Genomic DNA, 21,224 nt, shown 5'->3' on the forward strand with positions numbered 1-21,224 from the left:
AACAAACCCAAATGGAGTCAAGCAGAGGCTGACCTGCTAAACAACAATAATAGGAACGATAATAATAAGGTTTTTGAGTAGCGAAATGACCTCATCCACCCTGTGATTGAGGAGATGATTTTGTCCTTGTGTCAGACAGAAAGGAGGGAGGCAGAGAGGCCGTCGGAGGGTCGCAGCAGCCCGGGAGCGCACGTTTGTACCCGACGTTGACATTGAAAGGAAGGGTTCCTCTTCAGCCTCGTCATCCCCGCCTGGGCCAGGAAGCTCAGGAGGTTAGCCTGGTCATCAGATACAGGTACGGGGGGTGGGGTGTCTAACCCAGACCTCTCGGGACTTTCCCCCCCCCCCGAACGCGCTGCCGCAGGTGGTCCCCGAGGTTCGGGCAGCCCATGACGTCAGGGAGAGTCCCAGGACTGCTCAGACTGCCAGCCCCGCCCCCCGCTGAGAGCTCCGGCCCTGGGCGGAGCCTACACGGCTCACCTTTACTTAATACGTCTACGGTTTACAAAGTGTTTTCAAGTCATACGATATTTATTAGGCGCCTACTAGCCGCCAGGAAGGCCGGAGGGTCGAGGGGGCCGAGGGTCTCTGGCGGAGGGGACCTTGATCGCGCCCCGTCCTCGGATGGAAGGTAGGTTCCGACTGCAAGACCGAAGAAAAAGCACTTGACGGACCTTAGAGCGCATGCGCGGGCGCCGGTCCGGGCTCCTCCTCCTCTGGTACTTTGGCCTCTCCCAGCACTTCCGGAGGTCCGGAGCCTCACGTGGTCGCCGGGAGTGCACGCCCGCTTCCTGCTTCCGGCCTCTGCGGAAGTGACGTTGCCGGCTCTCTCTTCCCTTAGCACGCGGTTGTCGGTTGGGGAGTGAGCTCGCGGCCAGAGGACTATGCCCGGTAAGCTTCTGTCAGAGGCCGAAGTCGAGTCGGAGGCGTCCATGGAGGCGACGGAGCAGACGCGGAAGCACAAACAAAAGGTGCGGTCGAGGGGGAGGGGTGTTCGGGCTAGGGCGGGAGGAGGGAGGTATTGGGGGGGCCTCCCGGCGCCGGCTCCACGTGCGACTCGGGCGGGGCGCGGCGCTCAGAGGCTCCTGACGCCTCTGGGCTTCAGTTTACCCAGAGCGACCCAGACCCCCAGCTAGAAGGGATGTCCAGCACCCGCCCCCCAACTGCATTTTACACGGGAGAACACTGAGGGAGGCGAAGGGGTCCAGGGTCCCAGATCAGGGGGTCACGGATGGACCTGGGGGCCGTGTTCCAGTGGAGCAAGCTGTGCCTAAGCGGTCACTCGCGGCTGCGGGTGCTGGAGGGTGTGGGGAGAGTGAGGCTTCCGCGAGCGAAGGTGTGTAAGGCGCCCTGGAGGTGCCGGCTGTCATCACTGTTGCTGTTAACACCCCCCCTCACCCCCTGGCTGGGCCTGGACCCCCACCCCGAATCCCCCTAGTGCGATTCCGGCGGGACCGGCGCCCTGTCTGTGCCTGCACGTGCTCCGGTTGCCCGGGGGGTGCCCCACGTCATCGTACCGGCTTGGAGCTTGTGCCCAATGGGAGGCCGTCCTGGGGCCTGGGGAGGGGCTGGGGGGGCGGGCTCCCCTCCGCTCCCCGTGGAGCGAGTATGATCCTACCAGCCCCGGAGCATCTGTTAAGGACTTGAGTGTGCCAGGCAAAGGGGAAAAGACTTGCAGGTAGAGCACTTATTAGTCACTTGCTGTGTGCTTAATAATTTTACTAGCATCTGGGGATACAAAGAAAAAGCAAAAATAGGCCTAATTATCAAGAGGGAGCACTTATCAGTAGCTTCTTATGCTCCAGGCGTTGTACTGTGGCCTGGAGGTACAAATATGGGATAATAAAAAGGTCCTTTCTAAGAATTTAATTGTAATGGGAAAGACCACAGATAAAGGGAAGCTGGGACCTTTGTTTAGGAACAGCTGGATTTTCCCTAGAAGGTGAGTTAAGTAAGCACCTTATGTTATACCCATTTAAAACAATGCATGACTTTTTTGGCCTGCAGATATGGTCAGAGATCAGAATTATTGCATAAATAATTGTCCATTTCTTACTGTAAAATTTTAACTTTTGTGAAATAACATACCTTTAAAACAATGGTTCTAGTTACTTGTAATTAGGGCACCTTGGTGTGCTTATTAGCATCCCAGGAACAGTGACTAGTGATGAAATAATAGCATGAACTGGGAGTAGAGTATGTTGCAGAAAGATACGTATCTACAATAAGACTGTTAGAAATTTAGGACCAGTGTTTGATCCATTTTTCTGCATAGATTATGAATTGGAAAGGATTAGGAAAGTTTGATTGCTACTTGTAACTTGGAATTCTGTGGTTTTGCTTTAGTCGACCGTACAGAGCATTTTTCTGTATGTCACCTGGTTTATCCCTCAGGTATCTAGGTAAAGTATGTTGCGGGGTAGATATGTGCCAGTTTGGGTATAAAACAATGTTGTGGCACCAAATTGTTACAATTGAAACAATCCCTGTCAAGATCAGTTACCAGTGTCAGTGACTTTTATTCCTACCAAACTCAGCATTTGTGGTGTGTCTCTGAGCAGCTGAATTCCCTGTCCCCTGGGACATTATCACCTGCTAGCTAAAACAGATCTCTGGGACAAACTTAATTTACTGGCACTCTTACCTGAAATACAATCTCCAGATCACAACAAAGTGGTAGAAAAATGGGATCGATGGATGTCATTTCATTTCCCAGCACTCTCCTGGATTAAGAGTGGTAAATAGTAAAATGCCCCTCAAAAGAGCAGTTAGGGGAAGGTTGAGCAACTAGATGGTGCAAGTGGATAGAGTGCTGGTCCTGGAGTCAGGAAGACCTAAGTTCAAATCTGGCCTCACACACTTACTAGCTGTGTGACTCTAGGTAAGTCACTTGACCCTGTTTACCTCAGTTTCCTCATCTGTAAAATGAGCTGGAGAAGGAAATGCCAAACTACTCCAATGTCTTTGCCCAAAAAAAAACCCAAAGAGTCAGACCACTGAATTGATCAAACAGCAAAAAAGAATTACTAAAGGAGGGGGAGGACAGCATAGTTTAGTGGGGATGAGTTGGGTACCAGGTGCATGACTTTAAATTCTGTGACCTTGGGGAAGTGACTTAACTTCTCCCGTCTTCCATTTGCTCATTTGTAAAATTCAAGAGCTGAGATAGATCCAGTTCTAGACCTAGGGTTCTAACTAGGTGGCCAGGTGCCATTAATTTTCTTTGCTGTGTGTAGTAGTTGTGAATAAAGGAATGAATATATTTGTTAGTTAAGAAAATAAGTAGATTTTGGACTTAATGTGTGTCTCTTTTGTATATTTATTTTTGAATTTTGCAGAAAGATAAAAAAGAGAAATCAAAAAATGAGAAACTAGAAAAGGGTAAGGTAGAGACTGATGAACTTGATTCCCCTAAGCCCAAGAAGGTGAAAAGAGAGGAGCTTCCAGAAAAAGTCATTTCTCCAAAGCCCAAAAAGGCCAAGAGGAAAGAACAGCCCCCAGAGGATGAGGAAGACTCTTCCCCTAAACTCAAAAAGGCCAAAAAGAGCAAGGAGGGGTCTGTGGAGGAGCCCAGAAGGCTGAAAGAGAAGGAGGACACCTCTAGCGATGAGGTCTGCTCTAAGGCCAAAAAGACCAAAGAGAAAGAAGAGCTTTCTGAGAAGGCCAAGAAGAAGGAGGGAGAAGTAAATGGAGACACAAGAGAGAAAAGGCCAAAGCTGCAGAAGGCGTCAATGACTAACGGACTGTCCCACTCCAAGCATGCATCTGATTCTGAGGAGTCATCCAGTGAGGAGAGTGACAGCGAAGCTGAGCAGGTGAGGTGGCATTTTCACCAGGCAGGAGAGAGGGGTGGGTTGTTGGTTTGATTGTTTTTTTAATTGTTGATTCTAGTTAATAGATTTCTACCCCAGATGTGGTCTGAACAGAGTAGAGGCCATAGAGCCCAAGACCCCTTATTCTGGATATTATAGTGCATGCTGCTGCAGCCTAAGATGAAGCTCTTCCTGCCCTCCCTCTCTGCCCCCTTGACAACTCTAGGTTGTTAATTGTAAGTGGAAGGGAGCTGTTCCAAAGGTGAACTAATCTCACCATCTCTGTGAGTGTGCTGGCTTTTGTTGTCTCAAAACCAAATCTCTTAATGTGGAGCGGCTTTTAATGGAAGAGAAAAAATTTCTTGCTGGATTTGATAGCTCTTAACATGGAAGGAAATAGGTGGTATGCCCCCAGCCAGAAGTTTAGGGGGAAGACAATTACAGCAAATGGACTTTGTGAGCTAGAAAAGCCCTTCTAGGTACAGTGACAGAACTGAGAGTTGAGGCCAGCCCAGGCCTGGGGTCTCTGCACTTTGCCCTGCTCCCTGATTGGTACAGCCAGGCACCTTGGCCGGAGCTGTAAAAGAAGGGGATGAGTAGATGTTTTTAAGACTGTTGTGCTGTGGCTTAGTTACATATTTTTGGTTTCTGCTTTAAGACTGAATTAATTTATATGTTTAATATGTATTCATTTAGGAAAATGATTTTCATAAAAGAGTAGAAAACCATGCTCTTAGTTCTAAAGGATTAAAATCCCATTTGCAAACTGGACTGACAAAACAATTTAAAGGAGGAGATGATGATGATGATGATGATGATGATGATGATGATGATAGTGAAGAAGAATTGGAGAAATCCAAAAAAGATGAAAAGAAGGAAAATGAGAAAGATTCAAAATCTGAAGACACTGAGGTACATCTAGACTGGCTGTTCTGTGGACTTGCTACATTTCAGGCATTTTCTGGGAATAGAATTTAAATGTAAAGAATTAATTCCTGAGTTTCTGATTCACTTTTCCTCGTCTCCCCCGAGCCCCTTGTACCCTAGTTCAGCCTTCACTTTCCTAGAGCTGGGGTTTTTAACCTTGAATCTGTGAAGTTGCTTGGGGAAAAATACAGCATCTTTGTTTTCATTAACCTTTAACTGAAGTTGGCTTTTTCCTTCAGTTACTTAGAGGACATTTTGTGGAGAAGTCCATTGGCTTCACCAGATATCCAGTGGGGCCATGTCACCAAACGGGTTATGGAAGATTTGATTGGGTCTTTAGGTGACTATCCTATACTTCTGTTTTGGTCAGGTCTTTGAATCTTTTTATGCCTTGGTGAATCCGACTACAGAGGCATTACCTTTAGAGGAAACATATCTGGAAAGTAGAAGGATGCCAAACATTGGTTTTTGGGAAAGTAATTTTGGAACAGCTTCAGTTGCCAGTTATTTGAGTTTGTGCAAGTTTGGCATCATATGCTCAAGTCACTCCATCACTCCAGTGGCTGGTTATTGCTTCTGAGATCAAATTCAGACTCCTCTGATGGTGATTCCCAACTGTCTTCCCATGGACTAGTTGAACTGCACATTATTCTCCTTCTTGTCCTCAGTCTAGTCAGATTGGCCTGCCAGGGTCCCTCATCTACGACGTGCCTCTTGCTTTCTAGGTGTTTTGGCCCAAGTTGCCTCCCCATGCCTGCAGGGACACCCCCTCACCTCTGCCATGAGGAACCCCTGGGCTCTTTCACCACTGATCTCAAGCACCAGCTTTGCTGGCCTTTGTAGGCCCCTCCCTGGGTCTTCCCCCACAGATTATCTTGTGTTGCGTGTGTGTGTGTGTGTGTGTGTGTGTGACTATCTCCCCAGATATTGTGTGTGTGTGATGATAGAATATAAACTTCCTGAGGTCAAAGATTGTTTCACTTGAGGCTTTGTATCCCTACTGCCTGGCATGTAGAGGTAAGTGATAATGTTGCTTGATGAGTAGTTCTGCCTTGAGGTAAGCAAAAATATCAAGCACTCGTCTCCTGGAAACCGGTTCTGAATTGCTTTTTTAAAAACATCTTCATGGGGGATTTTCGAAGTCCAGATATCTCATATAAATTATCTAGTGAGTTGTTTCCTTTTTTTTGTCTGTTCTGCCCATGTTAAAGGTTAAATTGACTTACAGCTTGCTAAATAACAATCTTTGAAGTGTAGTTATGCAATTGGTTAGTTTGGAATAGTCCATAATGGTTCTCACTTGAGTAGGACTGTCGTTTAATAAGAATGTTTTGGGGGTCTTAGTATATCCATTTTATTAAGTTAGTCCACAGATATTTGCCATGTGCCAGGCACTGGCACAAAACAGTCCTTGTCCTCAAAGAGCTTCTTTCTGTTTTATGTGTCATGCTCTATAAATGTCTAGTTTTTCTTTTGTAAAGAGGATGCACAATTTTTCCCCCTTTAGGCAATAAAACAAAGTCTGTATATCTCTTGGCCTGAATGGAATCTATCTTAAAGGAATTTCCTTCTTCAGCTTTGTTTCTTGGGCGGGGACTAAGTTACTGATATAGGAAGCCATTGGTTTCATTTTTTCGTGCTTCTGAAGTGTTCTTCAATTTAATAGGAGCTATCCGCAGAACAGAAAGAAGGAGCTTTCTCTAATTTTCCCATCTCTGAAGAGACTATTCAACTCCTCAAAGGTAATTTTATTAGCCACTAGATTAGTATCTTATTGGGAAGGAGATTGTCTTCATTGATGAGATGGCCTCTCTTTTGAGATGCTGTAGTAAGAATCAGGTAGGGTAAGGTCCCTTAAGATTCCAGGTATTCTAATAAAGGATGTAAGAATTTTTTGGTATCTTTTATTTGGGAGAATCTGTTGCAGTAGTCCTCAGGTAGTAGAAAATGTCAGATAAACTGGAGGCGTAAGTTACCGTGGCCAATTCCCTTTCCCTCCCCAGGCCTTAATTCTCCCCAGAGCTTGGACTAGGTGACTTGTGAGGGGCCTTGCAGCCCTAAATCTGGGGTCCTCCTAAAACAGCTGTGAAGTCCCTCCTGCACCCACAGAATTGGGGAATGGGAGAAACAAGTTAATTCATTTGTTGCTGGTAGAATTGCAACGTCATCAAAGGTCTTTGGAAAGCAGTCTAGCAATAAACAATAAAAGTTACCAAGTGAAGTCACCCAGCCTCTGTTAAGTGCTTACTGTGTGCCAGGCCCTGTGCTAAGCCCTGGAAATACAAATCCATGCAGAAACAATTTCTTTTCTCAGGAGCCAGAAGTCTGACAGGGAGATAGGACATAAAAGAGAGCAGGAAACCTGAGGTGGGGGTGGTGGAGGAAGAAATGGCCTTTGAGAATTCTACCCTTTGCATGTTCTTTTATTACAAAGGAAAAGAAGCTCCCTGTTCCTAGGTTTTCATGCGATTTTATAATTCCCCAGAAACCCTGGAAGGGCGCAGAGCAGAGTACACACTCGCTCTGGACATGAAAGAGGAAAAGGCCATGAGAATTCTCAGGCCAGCAGGATCCTGAGGGGAACCAGAGGGAGCGAGGGAAGGTCTGCAGAGTTGGGGCACGTGCAGCTCTCTACTCAAGGCTTCATCTCATTGGTTGGGTATCTCCAGTGGTGCAGATTGCCACTCATTCACACCTGCCCAGCTGTCCTAAGTCCACCACCGTTGTGAGGAAGCAGGTTTCCTAATATTAAGCTTATAATGATTCTGAAAGAGAGACGGGCATGATTGTCATTGACCAGAAGTGTAGGTGGTGTGCTGAAGGATGACCTTAAGGTGCAGGCCCTGGTAGGTTGTTCTGTTGCATTGCATTGTCATTTTAAAATGAATTGGATTCTTTTCCCAGCCCGTGGGGTGACCTATCTGTTTCCTATACAAGCGAAGACATTTCATCACGTATCTAGTGGGAAGGACTTAATAGCCCAAGCCCGGACGGGGACGGGAAAGACGTTCTCCTTTGCCATCCCCTTAATTGAAAAACTTCAGGGAGACTCTCAGCCCCGAGGAAGAGGCCGTGCACCAAAGGTAAACGAAGCACAGTGGCCCACAGAGGCTTGCTTCCTGGCCACACCCTTGTCCTGGGCAGTTTTCAGTTGTTGCTAATGGGAACCCTCTTGAAAATCCCTTCTTCTTTGCAGTAAACGCTCAAAAAACAGATAAACGGTGGATAGAGCACTGGCCCTGGAGTCAGGAGGACCTGAGTTCAAATCCGGCCTCAGACACCTAACACTCACTAGCTGTGGGACTCTGGGCGAGTCACTTAACCTCAATTGCCTCATGTTAAAAAAAAAGATGGACATGAGGGATTTGGTAGGAGGTCATCAGTCCTAAGCCAGTCGCCACTCTTTGGGTAGGGAGCCTGAGCTTCTGAGTGGCTGCCAGGTGCCTCACAACTGGAAGTGTAACTGCTTATTTGCTTCAAGGACCTGGGGCTGCATTGACTAGTGGGGTTGGCAGAGATGGAGAAGAAGAGCATGATTGGAAAGAACAGAGGAGGGGGTGGGAGAGCTGCCAGGGGGCAGGAAGTCACACCAAGGGCTCCAACAGGGGCCTGACATCCCACAATTCTTGCCCTTACGTCACTGCACTGATTTCTTAGCAGCCTGGTGGCTCAGCACTGGCCCAAGGGTCAGGCAGACCTGAGTCCAAACCAGCCTCAGATACTCAGACCCTGCGCAAGTCACTGAATCCCTGTTTGCCTCAGTCTCATCTGTAAAATGGGGATAATAAGAGTAGGGTGGTTGTGATGGTCACATGAGAGAATATTTGTAAAGTGCTCATCACCATACCTGGCACATTGTAGGTGCTTAATAAGGGCTTATTTCCTCCCCCATCTTTTCCCTTCCTCAAGATCATGGCAGCCCCACTCCCTCCCTGCCTGTGTCGGCAGGGTGAGGGTGAACCTTACTGTCATGGAAGAGAGAGCTGTGGTTTGGCTCAGTGGGGCCTCTTGAGGTTTTGGTTTATTGGGCACAGTTGTCATGATTAGGCTCAGATCTGAATTTTCTTTCCTAGATACTGGTCCTGGCCCCGACTAGGGAACTGTCGATCCAAGTCAGCAAAGACTTCAGCGATATCACCAAGAAGTTGACAGTAGCTTGTTTCTATGGTGGAACGCCTTATAATGGCCAGAGTGCGTACAAACGGGTGGGGGTGGGGTGGGAGTCCTGGGGTCCTGCGGTGCTGGGGAAGGGCCCCAATAACAATGTCTTCCTGGTGATTACTTGACAGTTGATCTCATTCGGAGAGGAATCGATATCTTGGTGGGCACCCCGGGTCGCATCAAAGACCATCTGCAGAACGGCCGGCTCGACCTCACCAAGGTGCAGCATGTTGTGCTGGACGAAGTGGACCAGATGCTGGACATGGGCTTTGCTGAGCAGGTGGAAGAAATTTTAACTGTGGCCTATAAGAAGGGTAAGGACTAGTAGATTGAAGGCACTGTTATAAAGGAGAGAGTCCACAAGAGCCTGGGGTGGTACTAGAAGGTAGCTTGGAAACCAGGTCAGGGCAGGAAAGTGGGCCACCTTTCACTAGAATGAGGAGGTTTCCTGTCAGCCCCAAAGAGGTGGTTTTTGATTATTTTGGGGATGTGACCTGAGGCATAAACAGTGGGTGCCCATGCTCCTTGTTTGTGTGGGTGTCCTGGTGTGGGGTCGTAAGCTCTTTGGATGGGGGGGGACTGCCTTCTCTCTCAGAGCCTCATTTCTCTAATCTTTAAAAAAGAAGAGATCGGACTGGATCATTTCTGAGGCGTCTTCTCTTTGTTTCACTTACCCTGAGTAGTCTCAAGCGCACCCGCAGTGTGTTGTGGGGGTCACCTGCTGGGTGAGAGTTCTCTGTCAGGCCCTCATCACTTAGTGCTGAAGCCTTGCACAGGCCTTTAAGGAGAGCAGGGGTCCACGTCCGCCGTGGAATCACTTGGGATTCTTACTTTCTTCAGTCTTGTAGAGTAATGTGATTTTTTTTAAGATTCAGAAGACAACCCCCAGACGTTGCTTTTCTCTGCGACTTGTCCTCACTGGGTGTACGATGTTGCTAAGAAGTACATGAAGTCTACTTATGAGCAAGTCGACCTGATTGGGAAAAAGACACAGAAGGCCGCTGTGACCGTGGAGGTGAGAGATTGGGGGCTGGTTCTCCTTGCCTTGTTGGTATTAGAAAGGACATGGACAGACTTTGGACAAGTCTGCATACAAAACCTACCTTGAAAACCAAAATAGAAAGGTCTTCTTTTCTTGTTTTGGGTTCTAGAGCTAAGGGCCACTGAAGCTCTTAGCGTTTGATTTAAATTTCAGAATCTTTATTGCAAGGCTTTTTGGGGTATCTCTGCTGCACAAGGTTCTCCCTTGACTTGGTTATGTGTTGTGCCCATTACCTAGTGGCTCTTAGAGGCAGCTAGAAATCAGTAGCCTCTTGGAGGACATTCTTTCTTGGAGATTGGAGATTCAGGCTCTCATCACAGATAGGGAGAGAAGAGACCAGAAAGGATGGTCAGGCGAACCCAGGGTTGTTGTGGACATGATGGTGCTTCCAGTTGTATTTAGCACTGACTTAGAGGGGCCTGGGATCTTTTGGGGCAAGGGAGGTAAGTGTTCTGGGGACATCTGCGTTGTCCTGACTGATAGTTCAGATGAACAGATGGCTTTGTAGCATCTTGATTGGTTCCCACGATGACCCTGGGAGGTAGGATCTGTAGGCATTATAATCCACTTTGCAGATGAGGAAACTGAGGCTCAGAGCCAAGTGATTTTGTCTGTAGTCACCTAGCTAGGAAGGGTTAGAGATAGGATTTGAACCAAGTCAGCATCAGCATTTGCATGGTATAATGAGGGGTTTAGTGGAGGTAGCCTGTATAAGAATGCTGTCCTAAGATTTAAAAAGAGAAATAGAAAATAGAAGTGGGAGAAAATTAAACTAGGCCTCACTCAGCAGAAGCCAGGACAGGCTTGTCATCATCACTTTCCTTTGCCCAGATCAGCTTGTTTTGCTCCAGTGCTCCAAATCTAGACAATGCCGACTCTCCCTCACAGGGGAGGCCTCTTCAGGTGCCAGCCCCGTCACCTGCAGCCCATCTCCCCACAGCCGTGCATGTTTCCTCGTCCAGCTGGCCACCAGAAGGAGCTCGTGGGGCCTGCCCCCTGCAGTCAGGGGGCTCCTGGGGCTTCAGGTTGCCTCTTGTCTTGTTGCCCACCCATCCATTTCTTTGGTAGCGGCAGTGTGTGGGAAGCTTCGATGTTTTAAGCTAGGGGCTGGAAATGTGTTTTTTTTTTTTTTTGTATTTGATAACTGCATTTCAGTCTTTGGTTTCCTTTGTGATTTTTCTGAAGGGGGTCTGCAGGCTTCACCAGACTGCCCCAGGGTCTAGGGCACAGGCAGGCCTAAGAACTCTGGCTCTAGCTGCTACCGTCTACCCTCCTGTGTCCTTAGTTGGGTCCTGTAATATTGGTTCAGCACAAAGATGATTCTTTCTTCTTCAAGAACTGAGAGAAGCAATCTACCAGTCATCCAGTTATTCACTTAGCATTTTGTCTGGTGCCTGCTACATGTCAGGTGCCACACTAAATGTGGGGGATACCAAGAGTGACATATGACAATCAGTGCCCTGCCCTGGTGCTCACAATCTAATGAATGTCCAGCCACTCGGCTACCTGTCACCAGTGGTTGGCCTCTGGATCGGTTCAGACAAGGCATCGATCGCCTTTTTCTTCTTCTCAAAGCATTTGGCCATCAATTGCCACTGGTCTCAGAGGGCAGCAGTCATTGGCGATGTCATCCAGGTCTACAGTGGGAGTCACGGACGAACCATTATCTTCTGTGAGACAAAGAAGGAGGCTCAGGAGCTCTCCCTGAATGAATCGATAAAGCAGGTAGGAATCATTCCCCAGCCTGGGAAGTGGAGAGGAGTTTCCATTGCCACCCAAGAAATGACTGAGTAGGAATAAGCCACCCCAGAAGCTTCCCTTTGGGGGCCTCTGAGGTTGGGCTGCTTTGTCTCCATCCCCAACTGCCAACATGGTACATGGAGGAAATACGAGGACACTCCCGACCCAGACTAGACACTATTCTTCATGGGATCACATGTCAGATAGGGGGGACCTCCAGCAGGATCAGAGCCACAGAACTTGGATCCTGCTCCCCTAATTTCCAGGCTGTCCATTCCGCCTCGGCTGGTTTGCTTATCTCCCTGTCATTGTGCCCTGTTTGAGTGTGTGACTGTAAGTGGCCATTGGTAATGAATGTGCCAGGTAATTCACACACATTTTTCTCTTCGTAGTTTTCAGACAGAAATTGTGATGGGCCCAGCTAGTTTGGGGGCTCCATGAAAAAACCAGCTGTTTAAAACAATTTAGCAATTCAAATCCTTTGGTTCCTTACTCAGACCTGAGTTTGTTGCTTTCTCAGGATGCTCAGTCGTTGCATGGAGATATTCCACAGAAACAAAGGGAAATCACCCTTCAGGGTTTCCGGAATGGTAAATTTGGTGTCCTGGTGGCGACCAACGTGGCGGCCCGGGGCTTGGACATCCCCGAGGTTGACCTGGTTATACAGAGCTCTCCTCCAAAGGTAAGGCGTGCACTGCCGTCTTCCTTCTTTCTGCTCTGGCTGATTGTAAAGTAGAGACTTTGAGGCTTTGCTTTTCTGAACTTGGCAAACACCCACAAGCATGCACATTCCTGTATACGTAGAGAAAGAGGAGCAAAAATGAAATGAACCACAGAGTCGCCAGGCTTGTCTGTCTCCCTTCTGAACTTCCTTTGGTCATTATTTCCAGACTTTGTTGATCTTTTTTCTTTCGTCACTAGTTCTGCCCCCTTCCTCCTCCCCAAAAAGACTCCCTTGTAACACGCAAGCACAGTTAAGTGAAACAGATCCCCATATGCCTGTGTCATTCTGCACCTCCAGGCCATCTCTCTGGTTGGAGGTGGGGAGAAGTTGGCCTCGTTGGTCCGGTGCAGTCAGGGGTGGTCATTTGGAAGGTCAGAGTTTTTAACAGTGCTGGTGCCATTGTAGAAATGATTCTCTTCACTCTACATCAAATCATATTGGTTTTTCCTGGTTTCTCAGGCTCTTCCCCTTCATTGTTTGCCATGTAATAGTATTCCATTTGTTTAGCCATTCCCCAAATGATGAGCACATTTTTAGTTTCCATTCTTTGCTGCATGAAAGGACTTTCTTTCTTTTGATCTCTTTTGGGGCATATACCTAGCAGTGGTAAGGCTGGGGCAAGGGAGTATGTACAGACACAGTTTGGTGACTTTTCTGGGGCATTTCCAGATTTGTTTTCCAGAATAGATGGATCCATTCACAGCCTCACAAACAGAGCATTAATTTGCTGACCTTCCACAGCACTGCCAATAGTTGTGCTTTTTCTTTTCTTTTTTTTTTTTTTTAATCTTTGCCAATCTGATGGTTGTGGGGTAAAAACTTAGAGTTTTAATTTGGAATTTTCTAGTTATTAGTGGTTGTTGAGATTTTTTCCATATTGCTGTTGATAGCTAGTTTTTCTTTTTGAAACTACTTGTTCATGTTCTTTGTCCAGTTACCCTCTGGGAAATAAAACTCTAATTGTCATGCGGGATGCTACAAGTGGGACACCCGGTCTTTTTTAATCTGTTCCCTGTGTGCCTTGGAAATGAGACCTCTGTTAGAGAAAATTGTTGCAAAGATTTTCCTTGTTAACTGTTTACCTTCTCATTTTAACTGCATTGATTTCATTTGTAAAAACCGTTCAATTTCACAAAATCGGAATTGTCTGTTTTTATTCCTGTAGTCCTCTAATGATTCCTTGTTTGTTCCAAGAATGTTCCCCCATCCCTCTTTGTGAAAGGATGCTCCTCTTTGTTTCCCTGATTTGTTCATCATATGACCTTTTATATCTTGGTCATGTTTCTTTTTCATATGTGGTATAAGATCCTGGTCTAAACCTAGTCTCACTAAGACTGATTTCTAGTTTTACCAGTCAGTTTTGTGAAATAATGAGTCCTTGTCCCTTGAGATTTGGGTTCTGCCTTGGTTAATTTTTTAAAAGCACAGTGCACAAATCCTTGTAAATCTGGAGGTTTACTTTGTTGTGATACTTACACTGTATGAATGAATAAATCTGTAGTCTTAAATAATCACATAGAAATTCTTATGGTTTATAGCTCTAAGAAATGTTTACTTTTATTTTCAAGTGACTAAGAGTTTTTATAAACAGTTTGCTCATTCGTGCTGTTGGGATCGCCTGATTAAGATACCAGTTTCTCTTCATCTGCTGGTTCTCTATGAGCTGTTGCTTAGAGATTTTCCCCTTTTTTCCAAATGTCAATTCTCCATTTTATTGCCCTAGGATGTGGAGTCCTACATTCATCGTTCAGGACGCACGGGTCGAGCTGGACGGACCGGGATCTGCATTTGTTTTTATCAGAAGAAGGAGCAGCACCAGCTAGGGCAGGTGGAGCGGCAGGCGGTGAGTGCACGTGACTTCTGTCGGGCTGCTGGGCATCATGGCAGCTCCAGGGCGGGAGCCCCCCTTGTTTTACGGGGCCTTGATCCAGCCCCCGACAGGGTCACTAAAGGCTGGTGGTTACGTGAATGAATGTTGATTCTTTTGTGTCCTCCTGACATCTGGAGTCAGGCAGAAGAACCTTTGTTGTTCATTTTGCCAGCAGTTTGGGTGTTCAGTTCACAGCTACAGAGTGGCTGTCCTCGAAGCTGGGAAGCTGTTTTCTGGGGTGGGCACAGCTTGACATTTGCCTGTGTTCAGAATCGTGTGTCTTGTGGGAAGCAGTGGAGATAGGGCTGTTCCCACTGCAGCCGCACTCCTCTGCGTGTTTTCACGATTGAGAGAAAACCAACACTGTCTTTTCTGATCCGATGTCTTGTAGGGGATCACATTCAAACGTGTGGGTGTTCCCAGTGCTTCTGAAATAATTAAAGCCTCCAGCAAAGATGCCATCAGGTGTGTATGGGCCTGGCAGTGTTTGCTGTCACGGGGATCACATGTTGTTACTTGGTTGTCTGGGGGTTTTTTGCCTCCAATATTCTTTGATATAAGGGAGGCTTCAATGTTGGGGAATTTGGGGAAATGAGTCTGATGTTTTTACAAAGGCATAAATAAAAGTAATTAGCTGGAGGACAGATCAAAGGATCTTGAAGGCAAGAGTTTAGAAGAATTATCCCCTAAGATGGGTCCCATTCTGCTGGTAGAGAGTTATGCCACCCCAGGAATTGGCTGCCTTATGTGGGTGTCATGTTAAGTCTTGGTTTATCACTCACCTTGTGAGGAGGTGCACAATGGCTACCTGAGGTCCCTGGTCATTTGGCATGAAAAGTCTGGCTGGGCCCTTAAGCCAGGAAAAGAGTGAGTAAGTGTCCTGGGGGTAGGAGTCACATTAGTGACTGTCAGAAACAGGAGTCCCCCATGCCATCTGTACATATACTTTTCTGTACGTCTCTATGTCCTTCTCCTGCCTTGCCAGGAGGCAGTTGCCAAAAATATTAACCTACCATTTTACTGTTACATCATTTCAGTTTTGAGTTCCATGTTGAAATCCAGATAGCTCATGGAAGGTTCATTTGTTAGATTGGTGTCCTTAATGGTCACTTACCAATTGTTTCATAATTTAGCAGGGATTCTGTAATGACCGACAGAGAGTTGGGGGTGGGACTCAGTTGGGTTTGGGAACATTCTCGAAGGGCAGGAAAGAGGAGAGCTGTGAATAACGAGGTAGGAGAGGGCCGTGACAGACCAGGCTCGTCCATGTGTAACCCTCGCCTGAGTGGATTCCTGAGGCTTCTTCCAGGTGAGGTGCTCTTTGGATGGATATATTTATGAACAGCCAAGGACATGCAGCCTGCCAGGTGTGGCAGATGGGGGTGCTGGCTCTTTCCCTTTTATCTAGGACTGTTGACAAGGGTAGCACTGTCCCTAAGGATTCAGTGGCCTCAAGTTAAAGTCTGCGTTTAGCCTGGGCATACCACAGTTTTGTGGGCATCCGGCCACTCTGGGGTTAGAAAGTGGGGTTGCTTTAGCTTTGAGTGTTCCCTAGAGGCTGTGTAGTGGGGTAGGGCATTGAAAGTCAGGAGAGGACCCCCCCCAAAAAAAAACCAGGAATTACTGGTTGTGTGACCATGGGGTGAGAATCACTTACCTACTGAGGCTCTGTTTCCTCATCTCTAAAATGGGGACAAGAGTAATCACAGCTCAGTCATAACACTATAGTTGGCCCAGAGGAGGTGATGTGTATAAAGCAAAGAAAGATGTAGATGTCACAGTACAAGACAGATGGCAGCTGTTCATGATTCTAGATCTCCTAGCCTTAAAATCTTTCTGAAGGTGCTGAATATCTAGGGTCTTTCCTCAAAATAATATGCTATTGGTGACTTCCTAGGTTTCTGGACTCGGTGCCCCCTGCAGCCATTAACAACTTCAGACAGACAGCTCAGAAGCTGATTGATGAGAAGGGGGCCGTGGAAGCCTTGGCTGCCGCGTTAGCCCATATCTCCGGGGCGACGGCCGTTGAGCAGCGTTCCTTGATCAACTCCGACGTGGTAAGCTGCCCGCAGCCGTGGCTTTCGTCTGGGGGGAGGGCTGGTGCCCACCCGCCGTCTGCCTGTGGTGCCTGTTTCTCTGTGTGTGGTTTGCTTTTGTTCCTGCGTGAGAAGTACGTCACTTGTGTGCATTTCTTTTAAAAGGAAAAAGGGCGCAGGCTCCTGCAGCTCAGTCCCTCTGCTAAGAATTGCTTGTTAAAGGGAGGCTTGTGTTTTAGGGACAGTTGCTGTTTTCTGACGCCCATGGCGGCTGCTTGTGGTGCCTAACGTTTCCTCTCCGTGCCCCCTGCCCAGGGCTTTGTGACGATGGTCTTGCAGTGCTCCATAGAAATGCACAACATCGGCTATGCGTGGAGAGGGTTGAAAGAGCAGCTTGGGGAAGAGATCGATGACAAAGTGACGCGGATGACCTTCCTCAAGGGGAAAATGGTAAGGCTGGAGCAGCTGGCAATGAGGCTAGGAGACCTTCCCTGCTGTGAGGGAAGCTGACCATGGTCCCTGAAAAGAGCTGAGTGGCTTCATCCCCATTGCCTCCCCAACACTGGCTGAGGCACCCAGGAATTGGGAAATCAGTGCTTGTGGGTGGATCGAGTGGGACACTTCCCCAGAGAAGCCTCAGTCCAGGTCCCGCCTGACTAGGATGGGAACAATAAAAGGGAGTGGAGGGGGCGAGGGCAAGGCTGCCGGTGTCGTGCTCGGGTTGATGCATCTTGTGAACATTCAGGGCTGAGATCAAAAGTGTGAAGCGTGGAGGGTTTGGAGCAACATTGGACCTCTCTGTACCCAGATGAATTTTATGACCTGAATGATCCTACCCTGGAAAAAGAAATGATTTCTTTCCTTTTTAGCTTTTCCTAGGATAGGTTTTTGTGATAAAACTAGACTGACAACGTTGCCTTCCTGAATTTGTTGATATGGGCACCTGTGGATGCCACTGTGTCGACTCCCCTTATTTTACAGATGAGGAGGCTTGCACAAAGTCTTCAGGGTGGCCTCAGAGCCATGTTTAGAACTCAGGGCTCTTGTGTTCTGCTGGTGCAATTGCAAGCCTCCCTCCTTCCTCCTTTCAGTCCCTAAATTCTCCATACTCTAGAGTCTGCCCCACACCTTTCTTGAGTGACTCGAGGACCTCAGCATAGCTCATTCTGTACCAGGCTCGCTTCCTCTGCTGATGGCCTCGTCAATATCTTTTACACGAGTTACTAGGACAGCAGGGCGCTTCTCCCTGAGGCTTTCTCATGGAATCCTGATAGGACCGAAGATTTCCATTCACGTGGTGCAGTCCAAGTTCTTTGTTACGAAGGAGATGCATGGGTAGGGTTGTTATGGGTAGTGCTCTTATGCTAGAGCTGTACGTTCCATTCACATGCTGTATGTTGGACGGCAGATCTCCCCTCTTCAGTCGGTGGCATACTGTGGGCACTAGAGCTCTGCCTGGCTGGAGTCACCCAGCCTCCCTCAGGGCCTGAGGGACTTGTGGTGATAGACCCTGTGTGAAAATCTTCATCATGTTCCTTCCTTTTAGGGCGTTTGTTTTGATGTCCCTGCTGCAGAAGTAAAGACATTCCAGGTATTCTCATCTGGCATAGTGTGGGTGGGATGTAGCTTTGGGGTCCAGCAAATGGCTTGGGAATGTAGGGGGAGGGGAGCTTCCCATCATGCTTCAGTGACCAGGGCAGTCAGGACAGTGCCCATAGAGTGCCCACAGCATTTAGCATTCAAAGAAAGCAGGTAGAAGGGAAGTCACCACTTGTAGAGGTGAGTGTTCTTTGGGAGGCCGGGAGATGCTTGCTTTCCTTCAAACGGTGTCTGGACAGATTGAATTGGGACAAACAGACCTTGTTTTCCCTAGGACCAGTGGCAGGACTCGAGGCGCTGGCAGCTCTCTGTGGCCACCGAGAGACCTGAGCTGGAGCAGCAGCCTGATGAAGGCAGAGGCTTCTCTGGTTTCCGGAACCAGAGGCAAGGAGGCGGTGGCGGTCGAGGTGGCCGAGGTGGTGGCCGGGGCGGCCGGAGTGGTGGTGGCAGCGGCTTCAACAGGAATGACAGATTTCAGAATAGAGGCCAGAAGAGAAGTTTTCAGAGAGCGTTTTCTCATCGTTAAGATGCGCAAAAGGACAGGATTAAGTTTGGAGACACAGCACTGCCCTTCCTGGTGACTTTTATAAACTCTTAGGCCTGCTTCCTGCTTTCCTTCTACCACTTACCAAACCAGCCAGCCATTGTCCTTTGGGGCAGCGCTCAGCACGGGATCATGTTTGCTACATCAAGTCCAATCTGCCATGTCTTCAGAAGCTTTTCTTTGAGGAGGGCACATCAATGCATGTGTTGTCATTCTGAAACCCACATCAGTGCATTCCTTTTAGTCAAGTCCATTTTCTGCCCCGGCTTTGCCCTTTGAAGGTAGTTAAAGCATCTCTGGGTAGTATTTTACCCTGAGGACGAGCTCGTGGGGCAACCAAGCTCGGAGGATCTTTCTTGCATAGCCAAAGATTTGTTTTTGCAACAGATATTCTCAGTCTACCAGCTGCATGGATTCTCCTGGGGAGCCATCAGTCAATACTGGTGAGCATTGGGCATCGGCTTGTTCTAGAGCCTGGTCCTGCTGACGATGCCACGTCTTAACTGTCTCATAAAGAACATGGTTTTCGTGCATCTGATGCTGTTTTGGTGCTCGAAAAATAAAAATACAGGCATTCTCCTTGGTGACGTGGGACCCATGTGGCTTTAACCAGGTTCTATGAAATCTTCCTTCACGGTAGAAGAAAAGCTAGCAAATTTGACAGATGGCATCTGTCAGAATCTCAGACGTGAGAAGATAATTCATGCCCATTCCCAGGTTGGAAGGAAGGAAGGCAGGCAGATGTTTGTCTGCTTGCTTTAAACTCTTCTCCATCTGGGAAAGAAACATTATTTATTTTGGAGAAATTAAAAATCTGGATTTGCTAAGCAGATAAAATGAACTATTAGATAACATTTTTCAATTATGAGAAAAAAGTCAAAGCCACCCCCTAGGGAAGTGTAAAACTTGGTGAAGTGATGATTGACAAGCAGGTTCTCTGTTAGTAATAGGAAAACTATTAGGTTGATTCTCATTGTGTAAATTTCTATGACCCTATAATGTTATAGAATATGTATATTTGCCTTTTGATTCCACCAAATTTATTAAGCAGCTACTGTATGCTAGAGGGTGTTCTGTGTGAAAGCAAGAACTCCCTTGAGGTGCAGCAGAGATGATTGATTGAGTCAGTGTACTCTTCCTGCTCTGTAAAGTATCTTTGCAGACTCCCCGTCGAGGATCTGGGTCACGTCCATTCCTCCCCATAACGATGTTTCCTGGCTGGGTTCCCATCCCTTCTCTGGGTGCTTTCTGTGGCCCCCCTAACCATCTCTCTCATGTCTTGGGGTGTTGTCCTGCCTGTTGGTGGTGTGGGGCTTATAAACCCTTGTCTTTCTCAATGTGAGGGTGGTCCAAGCATTTATGAAGCCCCTCTGGTGTGTCTGTGCTGTGCTGTCCTTTGATGGCTCCTCCTTTGCTCCCAAACCTCTAGTCACCCCAGCCAGATTTAGTGGAAGGAACACTTGGTTTGCAGTCAGAAAATGGGTTTGAACCCCAGCCCAGCTGCTTACTAGCTGAATGATCTTGGATGAGAAGTGGGCCAAATGCTCTCCAAGGCTGCCATGGCATCCTGTGGCCTTGGTGACCCTTCTTTTTTTCTCATTTGGCTTCTGAAGCTCCAGCTCATTGGACCCCCACCAGCCTCAGCTGCCCTGTTTAGTGCAGAAAGAACCAAAAGACCAGTCTAGCAAGCATTTTCACGACCAGCTGAAATCTCTACTTAACTGATGCTCTTGGAAATCCTTTGAATTCTGTGGTTCTTAATGCTTCACTCAGGAAGTAGGTGCTTAGTGACTGGAAGGGTGCTGAGACCCCTCTTCCCACCCTCTTGTCATCACAGGATGTTCTTCAGGGAAGCCTGGAGCGCCAGTGTTTCTTTTTTCAGAGGATGAAGGGGACTCCCCAGAGGTGAAGTGACTGACGAGGTCACCCCCCCTCGAGTATGTGGCAGCGCTTCCAACTTGAACCCAGGGCTTCTGGCGCTGAGTCGACCCTCTTTAGTGTGGAGCTCCTTTTAACTGGGTCCACTATTGCCTCCCACTGCTGTGGTTTAGCCATTAGTAGTGGGCAAACCTTTGGTGGGCAGCCGACAGCATTGGGTTTGGAACTGGAGAACCTCGAATTTGGAGAGGCATCCTAAAGAGAGGGCCTTGTGGGCCTTGGCCGTTGTGCTTTGGAATCAAGAATGCTTCTGTGAGTGAACAAAGGAAAATGTGATTCTCAATATAAAAGCAACTTTGCAGGATTAGACTTTTCAAGGGAACATACTAATGTTCATTACAAAAGACTGGGGGGGAAATGTAATTTCCCTGGAACAAGACTTGTGCTACTACCTAAAATATGAATTGTAAAGAGGTTTTGTTGGGCTGGCCTGGGGACCTCACCACCATTTATAATTTAGTTCCCATGAGAAAGTGTTCTGAGTTCCAAATGTTTTTCTATTTTTACAAGTGGATTTTCAGAATACGGTCTGGTTATGAATTGGGAACTGTCAACAGATTATTAAAGGTAAATATTTTCTAAGATATTGTCTTATGCCTTAATAAAAACTTAGTTTCCTTACGCCTGTGCCATTGTCTGGGCCCTGCAGAGGCCTGAAAGGTGGTGGTGGTGGGGTAATTATTAACAAAATCATTTGCTCAGGAGATTCTGTACCCGTTACTCCACGTGGCACCCACCGGTATTGGACAGGGCAGAAATTAGTCCCATCTTGTAGAAGCAGTGACTCCGGCTGTACTTGTGGTCACTGGGGCAGGGGAAGCCTCTCGGAGC

The 21,224-nt window shown here is 47.5% G+C and overlaps 1 protein-coding gene across 1 annotated transcript; it reads left to right on the forward strand.

Annotated features, from left to right (window-relative positions):
- The first annotated feature begins 538 nt into the window (after window positions 1-538).
- Window positions 539-21,014, forward strand: DDX21 (DExD-box helicase 21). Its single transcript, XM_020975175.2, has 17 exons — window positions 539-631; window positions 842-971; window positions 3,339-3,815; window positions 4,509-4,724; window positions 6,406-6,481; window positions 7,644-7,822; window positions 8,813-8,930; window positions 9,029-9,214; window positions 9,770-9,915; window positions 11,518-11,667; window positions 12,203-12,364; window positions 14,130-14,249; window positions 14,668-14,741; window positions 16,174-16,333; window positions 16,628-16,762; window positions 17,859-17,903; window positions 18,186-21,014. Exons 2-17 carry the CDS (start codon window positions 885-887, stop codon window positions 18,435-18,437), a joined length of 2,583 nt encoding a protein of 860 aa, XP_020830834.1. The 5' UTR covers window positions 539-631; window positions 842-884; the 3' UTR covers window positions 18,438-21,014.
- The last annotated feature ends 210 nt before the right edge of the window (window positions 21,015-21,224 follow it).

This window comes from Phascolarctos cinereus, unplaced genomic scaffold (assembly GCF_003287225.1).
Source record: "Phascolarctos cinereus isolate Bilbo 61053 unplaced genomic scaffold, phaCin_HiC Scaffold_3;HRSCAF=262, whole genome shotgun sequence".
Lineage (NCBI taxonomy): Eukaryota > Metazoa > Chordata > Mammalia > Diprotodontia > Phascolarctidae > Phascolarctos > Phascolarctos cinereus.